Raw genomic sequence first — 13,231 nt, 5'->3', positions numbered from 1 at the left:
AAAAATGTTTACACATTTAACCTCATCATTTCTGTTTTTAGGAAACTTATTTTAAGAAAACTATTAGATAAGTACACAAACATGTTCTTGCATTGTTGATCACAATAGCAAAAAACTGCAACAAACTTAAATTTCTAGCAATAGGAAATTGGGTAAATAAATTATGATTTACCAGTACCATAGGATTCCATTCATCCATTAAAAAATGATGTGACTGTACATAAATTAACATGTAAATGTGCTTATGCTTCATTGTTTAGCAGAAAAGAGCGGTTATAAAAAATATAGGATACCATAAATGTTTTTTTTAATGTTCAAACATATTGAAAAATTTGCGTAATTTTTGCATTCATCTCTGCAGTGATAGGGCTATGGGTGATTTTCCTTGGTTTTTATCTGTTGGAATTTGATAATTTTTGTACAATAAACATATACTATTTGTTAATAAAAATGTTTTAAAATAGGACATATATATCAGTTATTTTATAATGTTTTAGGAGAACAATTACAGGAATCCCAACCCTGGTTAATTGTGAACTTGAAGAAGTTGTTCCAAGTTCAAACCCGAATTCCCAGACTGATGTAGAGGAAGCCGATTTACATACCCATGAAGATTACAGCGAAGTTTTTACACTTGTCAGCTGTTCAGAAAAATATCCAGCACTTCAAACACAGAACGAAGGTAAAGCATTTATTATTTCTATTGTTACAAAACATTTCTCACTAATATACAAATTCTCATTTCTGTGAGTTCTTTATTTGATTGAATTGCTTATCTGAAAAATCTTAATTCTATTTTCTTATTTAACTGATTTGTTAATTATGGAACTTTAGGTTGGAAATAATTTTTTTCTCAGAATTTCAACGCTTTTGTTCCATTTTATTCTAGTTCCCAGTATTGCTGTTGAAAAGTCTACGACCATTCTAATTTCTAAATATTTTTACATGATCTCCTTTTCACCCTGAAAACTTTTACAAGTTTTTTCTTACAGTCTTCTGAAATTTCACAATGGTATGCCTCGTTGTGGGTCTGTGTTCATATATGGAGTTGGGCATGCGATGTTCCCTTTTAATCTAGATATTCACGCACTTCAATTTTGAGAAATTTTCTTGAATTATTTCTTTAATGAATTCCTTCCCTCATTTTTATTTTGTTCTCTCTTCCTGAATCTCCTATTGCATATTTTATTAAGGTCTTCCTTAATGCCTTTCAATAAACTTAAAAATTTTTTTTTCATAAAGTTGGTACATATCTTTTATTAGATTTATTCCTATGGGTACTTTATTTTAGCAGCTATTATTAATTGTATTTTTCAATTAAGCTTTCTCTTTGTTGCTTGTGTGTAACAAAAACCAGACCAAACCCATTGCCATCAAGTCGATTCTAACTCATGTCAGCCCTATAGGACAGAATAGAGAACCACCCCATAGGGTTTCCAAGGAGCAGCTGGTGGATTTGAACTGCTGACCTTTTGGTTAGCAGACACAGCTCTTAACCACTACACCACTAGTGTTTCTGTGTATAACAGAAGGCAGGTGATTTTTATATTGCTCTTATATATCCACCCACCTTCCTAAACTCTCATATTAATTCCGCTAATTAATTCTAATAATTGTAATATTCATAATCATCTGTGAATAATGGCCACTTGTTTCTTCCTTTACAATGTTTTTGTTTTTTTTTAATCTTACTATGCTGACTAGGATTCCCAAGTACTTTGTTCAACAGAAGCAGTGATAGTCGCCTTCCTTGTCTTGTTCCTGACAATAAAGGAAATGCTTTATTAAAAATGTTTACATTACTTTTTTTAATGTTTACATCATTTTCAATGGCGAATCATCTTCCATGTTTACATCATTTTCAATGGTGAAATGTTAGAAGCATTTTCTTTATTGGGTTGAAGGAGCTTTTGTCTGTTCCTAGCTTGCTAAGAGCTTTTAATCATGAGTGAAGATTGAATTTTATAAACTATTTTTATATTCATCAATATATATGCTTCTTAAATGTATAGAATGTCCCTTTATTAAAAACCCATAATCCTGTAATCCAAAGATAAATCATTTTACTATTGTGATCATACTATATATGCATTATATTATTTTAAATGTTAACATTATCTTGGGAACATTTTACCAAATTCTTAAATTTGCCTCAAAAGTATGGCTTTTAATGACTTCAGTTCTTAATTTTATGTAGGTATCTTACATCTTCCAATTTGAGAGCATTAATGTTGCTTTTAATTTCAAATATATACATAAATGTGTGTTCCCACTTCTAATTATTTCCTGAGAGTAAATTCCTGGAATTAGGTGGTATAAATATTTTTTAGCTACATGTCCACTAGTATGTTTGTGAATACTCTGTTCAGTCCAGCCTTATCATCCCTGGGTATATTATTACTGTGGTTGTAATAAATTTTTTTTATTGTACTTTAGATGAAAGTTTACAGAACAAACTAGCTTTTTATTAAACAGTCAGTACACACACTGTTTTGTGACATTGGTTGCCAAGCCCACAACATGTCAACACTCTCCCCTTCTTGACCTTGGGTTTCCTGTTACTGGCTTTCATGTCCCCTCCTGCCTTCTAGTCCTTGCCCCTGGGCTGGTGTGCCCATTTGGTCTTGTTTTGTTTTATGGGCCTGTCTAATCTTTGGCTGAAGAGTGAACCCCAGGAGTTACTTCATTACTGAGCTAAAACGGTATCCTGGGCCGTACTTTCAGGGTTTCTCTAGTCTCTGTCAGACCAGTAAGTCTGGCCTTTTTCTGTTAGCTTGTTTGTTTTTTGTGAGTTAGAATTTTGTTCTATGTTTTTCTCCAGCTCTGTCCGAGACCTTCCATTGTGATCCCTGTCAGAGCAGTCGGTGGTGGTAGCTAGGCACCATCTACTTGTGCTGGACTCAGTCTGGTAGAGGCTGTAGTACTTGTGGTCCATTAGTCCTTTGGACTAATCTTTCCCTTGTGTCTTTGGTTTTCTTCATTCTCCCTTGCTCCAGATGGGGTGAGACCAGTGCAGTATCTTAGATGGCCGCTCGCAAGCTTTTAAGACTCCAGACGCTACTCACCAAAGTAAAATGCAGAACATTTTCTTTAGAAACTGTTATGCCAATTGAACTAGATGTTCCCCGAGACTGTTGTAATAAATTTTAACCGATAGACAAAAAACTATATTTTATTTGCATTTTTTAAATTATTGGTATGTATTGGCCATTTGTATCTTTTTACTTTATGAAATAATTCTCTTCTTTGTTTATTTTTCTATTCTTATGTTTTATCTTTATATATCAAGGTTATCAATAACCTCAAGTGTATTTAATTTGAATCTAATCAGTTCTGTCAATGTTTTCCTTCTTTGGTTTCTTTCATTGCTTTTATACTTAGAAAATTCTTCCTTGAATTAGATAAATATTTATTCATATTTTCTTTGAGGTTTTTTATGGTTTTATTTTTCAGATTCCAGTATATGTTTAAAAGTAGGTATAAAAATATTTCCAAATGTTTTGGCAGTTGTCTCAATAATCCTTCGTTTCCCTACTGATTAGATACCTCTTACATCATATACTAAATTCTTATCCACGTTAGAGTTTATTCCTGAATTTTCTAATACGTTCTGTTGATTTGCTTATTACTGTATCAGTATCATATAGTTTTAACTATTTTATATATACTTATAACAATAATCTCCTCTCATTACTCTTTATTATTTTTTTTACCACTCTCAACTCTTTTTTCTTCTAGTTTTACTTTTGAATCATTTTTTCAAGTTCCAACACAGACCTATTGAAAAATTGAGATAGTATTGGAACCCTTTGAAATTTTTACCCTAATTAGTCTTTCTAACCAGGAACATAGATGATCTTGACTTCTATTCAAGTGTTTCTTTCTTTTTTTTTTTAATGGTCCTCAGTAAAGTTTCATTGTGTCCTCCATATACTTTCTGCACATTTTTAGCTGTGTTTACTCCTTGGTATTTCATATATTGGTGACCATTATGAATGTTTTGTTTTGTTTTCTCACCATTTTTTGACTGGGCTTTTATATGTTAGAGAACCATTGGTTTTATTTATTTTTTTATGAACATCTTTATTTGTTTCATTTAATCATCATGGGTTTTCTAGATGGACAAAAGTATCTCAAAGAAGAATAGTTAACCAGTCCTGTTACCAATCAGTAGATTCGTTTTTCTGCTCCTTTTCATAGTTAACTAGCCAAAACTTTGTTTCCTGGTGACAATTTAACACTGTTCTATGATAGAGGAAAATAGTCTCTTCATATCTGTGTAGTACACATAGTAGCTGTAATAACGTAAGAATTCTAGGGAAGGCTGTAATAGCTGTAAGAATATAAGGAAGTAGCACCCCTGGATAACAACCTTTGTGTATTTATAAAGAACATTGGTTGTGGTGAGATGCTGCCCTCAAGTGGCTCCATCAAAAACAAGTATGGTTGGAAAACAAGACCTCATAACTTATATGAGTTATCCCCATGAACTTCCAGAAATGCCTAGATGAGGCTCTAGGAAGGAAAGATGGCTCAACTTTCTGCTTTTGCAAGTGGAGTATGGAGATGGAGGTAAAAACTAATGTCATTTGAATTTTTACTATTAATATGATTTCATTAATATTTATGGGATGGATTATATAAATGAATCTTTTTAAAACTTTCTCAGATAAGCCCTGTTTAGACATAGAATTGATTTTCTAACTTTGCCTGATTTGTCATGTGAAGCTATTGGGCATGAGATCATCCAGAACTTAACAGGTTCAGAAGAGACAATCTTTTGTGGGGCTAGTTTATATCAGGAGTTCTCTTTTGGGTTTTCATTAAGCACCAAGCAAAGAGATGTCCCCTGGCTGCCTGCTTTATACCATATATTTATTAAATACACTACCTGAAAACTTAATTCTGTCTCTGTCCCATGCTGTTCTACCATCACTTAACTTAAAAGCCACCTTGACATTCCCCTCAGGGTGGCTTTTGCTTTTGGGAACTTGGCTTTCTCAATAGTTCCTCCTCTGAGCTTACATCTTCCTTTTTTCTCTTTCCATTTGAGAACTTATTAAAGAATGGGGGCATGTTTTATGTCTCCTTCCTCTACTTAAAAACTGTTAAAGCTCTCACACAATTAGCCAAGATTGTGAAGTAACCCAAGCATGGCAGGGTGGGGGTAGAGAGGAGAAATTTATTCCAGTAATTAACTGTTAGCAGTAATGTTTCTTAATATGTAAGATATATCACACTTCTCAAGTAGACACTTTGCTGTATACCTTCCATTGTAGTTAATTTTATAGCAACCATGTATGAATAACTTTAGAGTGATAGAATCAGAGTTGGTCTCATTTGTAGGCTTTGTAGACCATCTCCATTTCCGATATGTCAGAGTGTCTGGGAGATGAGTTAGAGACCTTAAGAGGGAAAATGATACAGAGAAGTAAAGACTAGGGTCTGCAAGAAGTCAAATGCTTTTATTTCTTTATAATTTTGCTTAGGCTACCTCTGCCTATTTTGAAGCATAAGGCAATAAGATATATTCTTCCATTGATTAAACTAATCTTTGCTAGTAAAGTAGGAAGTAGTATAACTCTTTCAGGCTGTTTGACTATTTCTTGGTGTATTAAATATTAAAATGTATTGAACTTTCCGGGCCAGTGGCCGTCTAAAATATATCTGCTGGTCCCATCCCGGCTGGAGCAAAGGAGAGTGAAGAAGACCAAAGACACAAGGGAAGGATTAGTCCAAAGCACTAATGGACCACAACTACCACAACCTCCACCAGACTGAGCCTAGAATTAGATGGTACCAAGTTACAACCACTGACTGCTCTGGCAGTGATCACAATAGAGGGTCCTGAACAGAGCAGGAGAAAATGTAGAACAAAATTCAAATTCACACACACACAAAAGACCAGGCTTGCTGGTCTGACAGAGAGTGGAGAAACCCCAAGAGTATGGCCCTTGGATACGCTTTTAACTCAGCACTGAAGTCACTCCTGGTTCACCCTTCAGCCAAAGATTAGACAGTTCTATAGGGTCAGTAGGAAACCCTGGTGGCTTAGTGGTGAAGTGCTATAGCCGCTAACCAAAAGGTCGGCAGTTCAAATCCACCAGGCACTCCTTGGAAACTGTATGGGGCAGTTCTGCCCTGTCCTATAGGGTTGCTGTGAGTTGAAATGGACTTGACAGCAAAGGGTTTTTTTGGTTTATAGGGCCAACAAAAACACACGCAAGGGTTGCGCTTCATGGCCACACCAGCCCAAAAGCAAAGACGAGAAGGCAGGAAGGGATAGGAAACTTGGACTAACAGAAACAGAACCTGGGGTGGAGAAGGGGAGAGTGTTGACACATTGCAGGGTTGGCAAATAATGTCACAAAACAATTTGCGTATTAACTGTTTAATGAGAAATGAATTTGCTCTGTAAACTTTCACCTAAATCACAATAAAAAAAAAATTATTGAGCTTTTGTCTGTGTACCAGTACTATGCCACATGCTTTATATGCACAGTACAGTGAAGAACTAATGAGTTAAAAATGTGTTTGAAAACCAACTATTTCTAATGGCTAATTACAGTAACTATCTAAATTTCTTTGCATAACTTTCAGATTTTTACTTATTCCATTATTTCTTTTCAGATTTTTTAATTGATGATGAAGAAATACTTTTTGTAAATAATTTGATGGACTATAGAAGTCATTTACCAACTTCGAATACTCTCTCGAGTAGGCTAAAACTACATTTGGTAAAGGATCCCTTTTTAGATTTGAAAGGACAGATCCTCACAAAAGCTGATTTTTTCAGGTACTTAATTGCTCAAGGCTGTAAATATTTTTAAAAGGAGAAAATAGTCTTAGTACACTCCTAAGTTTAGATGTTATCAATAATAATATTTTATTGTTGCTTTACCTCAACTCTAAGGTAATCATTATGTATTTTGATTGGCTACAATTCTGGCTACATCTCCAAAATTTGTCAGTAAATACAGTATAAACATTTTGTATATACATTAATCTAGAAAATTGAGATGAAAGAAAACCACTTTCATTTTCTATTTTGTTAAACGTTAAATTGGTATCTGGGTTGAGGTAGCTACAACTATTACTTGATACTATTATTTATTTTTTTTGTAATCATAGATTTAAACTGAATATTTAAGGTCATACATAGCATCTTACAATAAAATATCAGGCATATTGGCACTAGACTGTCACCCTAACTATCTTTTACTCATTCAAAATAATTCAAATATATAGGCTGCATAGATAATAAAACCCAGTGTAATAAAGATACATGCTATCAGTAGTTCTAAACTCTTATGCTTTAATTATGGTCACTATTTTTCAAAGCCAGAACTAGGATACATGGTCTAACAAAGGGTGTTTTGTTTGTTATTTCTAGGTGTTCAAGGCAATCTAGAATGCCAAAAATTATGGCATTAAAAAAAAATATTTTCAGTGGTTTGGAATTTCAAGTAAAATTTTATCTGATATGTTCTAAATTATAATGTGCCAATAAACAGTCCAGTCTTTGATAATTGACCACAGATCTTATTTATTTGTTCACTCATTCAACAGGTATTTACTGTACATTTAGTATGTACCTTGCTTTTAGTAAACACTTATTTAATTTTTTTTTTTTTAAGGGAATGCATACCTTTTCAAGAGAATTTGGAAGTTAATGAGAAAGAAGATTTTTCCATGGATAAAGAGAACTTTTGTCAGGAGAAACTAGAGGATACAGTAGGTTAAAATGAAGTTGTAATACTTGCTTTCAATAATTTTCTTATAAATGTAATGAAGCATGCTTTTTGAAAAATATACACTGACTGCCTACAATTGTCAGGTCAAAAGGACACAACAATGGGTGAAAAGTGTTTCAGTTACAGTCAGCTTTATTTCTAAGGCAGTGGTTCTCAGCTTGGCTACACATTGGAATTACTTGGGGAGTTTTAAAAAAATACATTGAAGCAAGATTCTGGCCTGGGTGTATTCTGATTTAATTGGCCTAGTGTGCAGCCGAGGTATAGGGAATTTTAAAACTTCTCCAGATGATGCTAATCTATATACCTGGTATAGGATATTAAGTGGTCATGTCTAATTAAAAATTGGAGACTGGAGCTAGAAATACTGATTTATGAGTTACGCACAAAATAAATAGTAATTGAACTATAGGAGAAGTGGTCTCATTCAATTAAGAATACAGATAGTCCAAGATGGAATTTTAGGTGCTACAGAGTGGTTAATGAGTTAAGGAAGATAGTATCTTTGCATATTAAAGGCCAAACTTCTCAGAGACAGTGCTTCTTTTTCAGTGTACAGTTTCAGTAGCACACAAAATTGTTATTATGATGTTATTGTGCAAAGAATTCCACCAATTGAGAGTGCAAATTATTTTTTGCAATTTAAGGAGCTGAAAAACCTGGGCACATGTAAATTAGATGCATTCACAAAGTTAGTTAAAAAAAATTTTTAAAGGCAACTCAAAATGCTTCACATTTGGGACTTTTAAAAAACTTTCAAAGTATACACATATAACGCACTTAAGGCATTTTAAGAGTTTCCTTACATTTAATATTTTTAACACACATGGTAAGAATATCAATTCACCTATTGGCCTCTTTCCTTCATCCTCTCCACCCTTTAACTCTGAGAGTTAGTTGAGCACATCCAATCTCACTTGTTGAGCAATCTGGTTCTGTAAGAATGAAAGAGAAACATATTTTATGTACTGCAGTAAAGATCCATTCCATCCGATCTACCCATCTCACCTCTTCCCATTCACCATCTCTCGTCTGCTGCAGTGATTATTTTTAATTTCAATTTTTTTTTTTTTAAATTGATGTTAGTCCAGAGGAAACCCTGGTGGTGTAGTGGTTAAGTGCTATGGCTGCTAACTGAAGGGTCGGCAGTTTGAATCCGCCAGGTGCTCCTTGGAAACTCTGTGGGGCAGTATTACTCTGTCCTGTAGGGTCGCTATGAGTCGGAATCGACTCGACGGCACTGGGTGGGTTAGTCCAGAAGAAGATATTTCTACATTTAAGGATATTATACATCTCTAATGTAATCAACCCTAGTGGAGTAGTGGTTAAGAGCTACGACTGCAAACAAAAAGACAGGCACTTGGAATCCACCGGGCACTCCTTGGAAACCGTTATGGGGCAATTGTAGTCTGTCCTGTAGGGTCACTGTGAGTCGGAATTGACTCGACGGCAACTGGAATGTAATCAATGGTCATAAAGGACATTACTCAGAGGACATATTGCTTGTAATATAATTTTGGCTGTACAACTTCTGTTTTTTAAATGTATGTAATATATAGCATTAAAAACTTTGAACATGGGTTTAGTTTAAAATATGGTACACCATTTAACCAAATGTATCCATTTATAAATTCAGAAATAATTATTTGTAAAACCTCTCTAAAATATCCTTTTAACTCTATATTATTTCAGCCATCAGTTTTGCCTCTTGAGTGTGACTTCTTAATATCTACAAGCCCCAAACAAGAGACAGATATTCCATCATTCTCAGGAGTGAAGGAGTCATTAAACTTAATGCCAGAAATAATAAATTATGTAGATGAAAATGAAGAGCTTTTAAAAAAAGGTAAGAATTAATTAAAAAATGTATTACTTGTAAAAACCATTTAATAATGTTTGTTATACAAGTTCTAGTTCATTAAACTTTTTTCTTAACCTCTAGGCTTTGTAAAATATTTTTTGGAAGTTATGTATTTAATCTCAGAATTATTATTGATGAGCCTCTTCTCATTGTCATTATCTTTATGCTGCTTTCAGGCTTAAAACTTCTCTGAAATAAATCTCACCATTTCAAGATAATTACAATATAAAAACAAAGCTAAAACATTTATAAGAGTACCAATTTCATTTAAGAATTGTTTTCTTATATACAAAAACATACACTATCAGCCTCTGTGCTAAATTTAGTTAGCCATAGAAAAGCTCAGGGCAAGGTTATGCTTCATGGAATCAGATGACTGAGTGAGTCATAACCTAGAGTTTAGATAGATTTGTCCCAATTAGTTTTAGCCAATATTGTTGAATTATTTTTAATGACAATTTAATCCCTAATATTTAAATCTCCTTTCATAAATTCTAGTTGAAATTATCAAAGATGTATAATATCAGGGGTCAGAGAAGGGGGGATTTCTTATATCCATTAAGTACAGGGATGCTTGCCATCAGTTGTTCACAGGCATGAAGAAATTCTTGCATATAGGGTTAAATCAAGGGAATTACTGATCAGCCTACCACTCAAAGCAAGAGAATGAAAAGCCAATCTGAGTAAGTGAATGAAAATCTATACCAGAACTTGAAAATGTATCAAAGCTTAGAACTGTATGGTAGCTTGCTAGCAGGCACAAATCTCAACTCTATGGCTGCTAATAGAAAGGACAGCCGTAACTAGTAAAGTCACTAGTAAAGTGACTGTGATGTTACACTCCCAGCCTTTAGGTGTCTTTGATTATGTACTAAATAAAATAGAGCTACTGGAGAGAGATGCTGATGAACAGTGAGCTAATTATATCAGGTGGACACTTGAGACTGTGTTGGCATCTCCTGTCTGGAGGGGGGATGGGAAGATAGAGAGAGTTGGAAGCTGGCAAAATTGTCACGAAAGGAGAGACTGGAAGGGCTGACTCATTAGGGGGAGAGCAAGTGGGAGTACGGAGTAAGGTGTATATAAACTTATATGTGACAGTCTGACTTGATTTGTAAACGTTCACTTGAAGCTCAATAAAAGTTAAAAAAAAATAGAGCTATTGCTCTTACAAGGAGGACTTCTTATAGGAAACGTTATGCAAGTTATTGAAAGGGCAGGGGTGGGCAATGTCCCATATATCTTTGGTTTTAACAACAATAACAACAAAATTGTTTAGTACAGTAATAAAATTACCTACAAGGATGTATCAGGCAATAGCACCATCACTATTTCTCATGGTAAAATGGTAAGTAAAACTATAGGAAATATAAAACATTTCTTTTTCTTCTTTGTCTTGAATCAATAAATTTGAACAGGGATGCACCCAGTCACTGATAGAACCGAGCTCAACTCTCAATATGATAAACATAGATCTCTTTCTGTAACAATAAATAAAAGAAAAATCACTGAACTTGAAGCAATAGTTAAAAGTTCAAAAGAAAGAGACAAGATACAAATCTAAAAGAAAGGAACCAAATGTACCTTTCTAAAACAGACTCCAAGGAATAGAAACAAAATGAACTTATCTAAATGATATTAATTTATGTTTTATTTAATTTACATCTGTGAAGAGGGGAAGAAGATGAGATCAGGGAAGATGACTTTCAGATAAAAACATTACAGAAGTAGAGAACACAGGAAGGCAGTCAATTGTGTGTTGCGGGAAACAGATTTAGTAAATTTCTTATAAAATTCTCCTGAAATCCAGAAGACAAGAAAAATAAAAAAAGACAGAGAGATAGTGATGATGACCTGAGACATGGATATCATACACACACACACATATAACACAGAAAGTCATCTTACATGGATGAAGGTTAAATGCTTCAAAGTGATCCCATTCTTTGAAGTTTGTGACTTACGGGTTGCCCACCCTATCTTAGCTTCCTGTGATAATATAGATTTTCCCGCTTTTACTTTCCTTTGGTCATGCTAACTGACAAATTGGGGAACAAAAACGGTGTGCATGGAGGAATATTTATTCACCTATTCTTAAGTCACCGTTTTCCTCATACATCTACATATCTACCACCACCCATTGCTGTGGAGTCAATTCCAACTCATGGTGGTCCCGTGAGTTTCAAAGTAGAACTGCTCTCCCTAGGGTTTTCACTGGCTGTGATCTTTCAGAAGTAGATTACCAGGCCTTTCTTCTGAGGCAACTCTGGGTGGATTCAAACCACCAAACTTTCAGTTAGCCAAGCACTTAGCCATTTGCTTCATCCAGGGACTCCTAAATATCTACTACTCTGTAAAAATAAAACTGACCTACAATAAAGCAATGAAGACACTTTAGAAAGAAAATGCCACTGAACAAAGTTACAAAAAACTAATTTAATTGCACTTTTGTTGATAATAGAGTTTCCTCCTTTTCTTTTCAGATCTTGCTACCAAGTATACAATTGACGTTGAGCGTATAAAATGCCGCTCCACAGAGATTTTGACATTTCAAAGCCCATGCGAACCAGAGTGTAGCGAACCTGTAAAAACCAAACCTGTTGGCATAGAGTCGATTCCGACTCATAGTGACCCCATTGAACCAGGTAGGAATTATGAATAAATCATTGAGTTTCCCAGTGGTTACCTATATATGATATAAAAGTATAATACATTCATATAAAAAGTCTGCTGTAAGGCAGTTTTCATGTTTACAATTTGATAATTGTAATCCAAATTGTCATTGCTTTTTCTGTTATCTGCTTTATTATATTTGCTATTATCATTAACTCAGAATCCTATCAGCCTCAAAACTGAATAGTTCTATAGTTACAACGATTTAGGAAGAGGAATGAAGGAAATAGCATTAATATTAAAAATAGAAATCTTACAATATTATAGCTCAGTAAACATAAATTTTATATTTTATCTCAATGTTAGCAGTCTTGCTAACTAACCTTTGTTACACTTGTTTAAAATTTGTCTTTTTAATCCCCTGAAGTAATCCTATAATTCTCTGATTCTTTATTATTGTTAGTATTGTCATCCTACTAGATTTGGAATCTGAGAGTCATCTTTTATTCTAGCATATACCAGATTATGTTGCTTTTTAACTATGTTGTTGATACTGTTATTAGTTTTGTTTGTAATTGGATCAATCATCTGTTTGGAAGTTTACTGCTTTATTTATGAAAGCAATAGAAACACACTGACAACTTATGAATAAATGAGGATAGGTTTCAAGCGCATCCTATGAATGTGTAATTCTGCGCTAGGCCAACTAGAGTTCAGACTCATTAAGGTGAAGAATTACCCTTTTTTTTAATACCATTTATTTAACATCACCAATATTTAGGATGAGGATAAAAATAGTCCTATCATAAAGCTGTTAGAATGTTATCTTACATACAATAAGGTCAATAAATTTTACCTGTCAATGCATTTTTTAAAAGTCACCACTCAGCAGAGACAGCAGGTAATACATATGCAATTCCTTATATAGCTGAAAATTTAAAAACGGTTATTTTGTATCCAAATTTCTTTTTACTGAAGTATTTTTGTCGTAACAGAATGATCT

General features: G+C 33.9%; 1 protein-coding gene and 1 long non-coding RNA gene across 3 annotated transcripts in view; one reads left to right on the top strand and one right to left on the bottom strand.

Moving 5' to 3' along the window:
* SHOC1 (shortage in chiasmata 1) overlaps positions 1-13,231 on the top strand; it is a 79,259-nt gene that overhangs the window by 268 nt on the left and 65,760 nt on the right. The window contains exons 2-6 of the mRNA XM_049895478.1: positions 498-682; positions 6,631-6,796; positions 7,638-7,734; positions 9,447-9,600; positions 12,099-12,260. Coding sequence (XP_049751435.1) covers positions 498-682; positions 6,631-6,796; positions 7,638-7,734; positions 9,447-9,600; positions 12,099-12,260 — 764 coding nt within the window. The remainder of the gene's footprint in view (positions 1-497; positions 683-6,630; positions 6,797-7,637; positions 7,735-9,446; positions 9,601-12,098; positions 12,261-13,231) is intronic.
* Positions 1-13,231, bottom strand: part of LOC126082685 (uncharacterized) — a 91,871-nt gene that overhangs the window by 19,763 nt on the left and 58,877 nt on the right. For both annotated transcript variants that reach the window (XR_007518616.1, XR_007518615.1), the window contains exon 3: positions 8,602-8,689. This is a non-coding gene — a long non-coding RNA (uncharacterized LOC126082685). The remainder of the gene's footprint in view (positions 1-8,601; positions 8,690-13,231) is intronic.

Source organism: Elephas maximus, chromosome 9 (assembly GCF_024166365.1).
Source record: "Elephas maximus indicus isolate mEleMax1 chromosome 9, mEleMax1 primary haplotype, whole genome shotgun sequence".
Lineage (NCBI taxonomy): Eukaryota > Metazoa > Chordata > Mammalia > Proboscidea > Elephantidae > Elephas > Elephas maximus.
The sequence above is the reverse complement of the archived record's forward strand: the minus strand, read 5'-3'. Positions and strand labels throughout refer to the sequence as shown.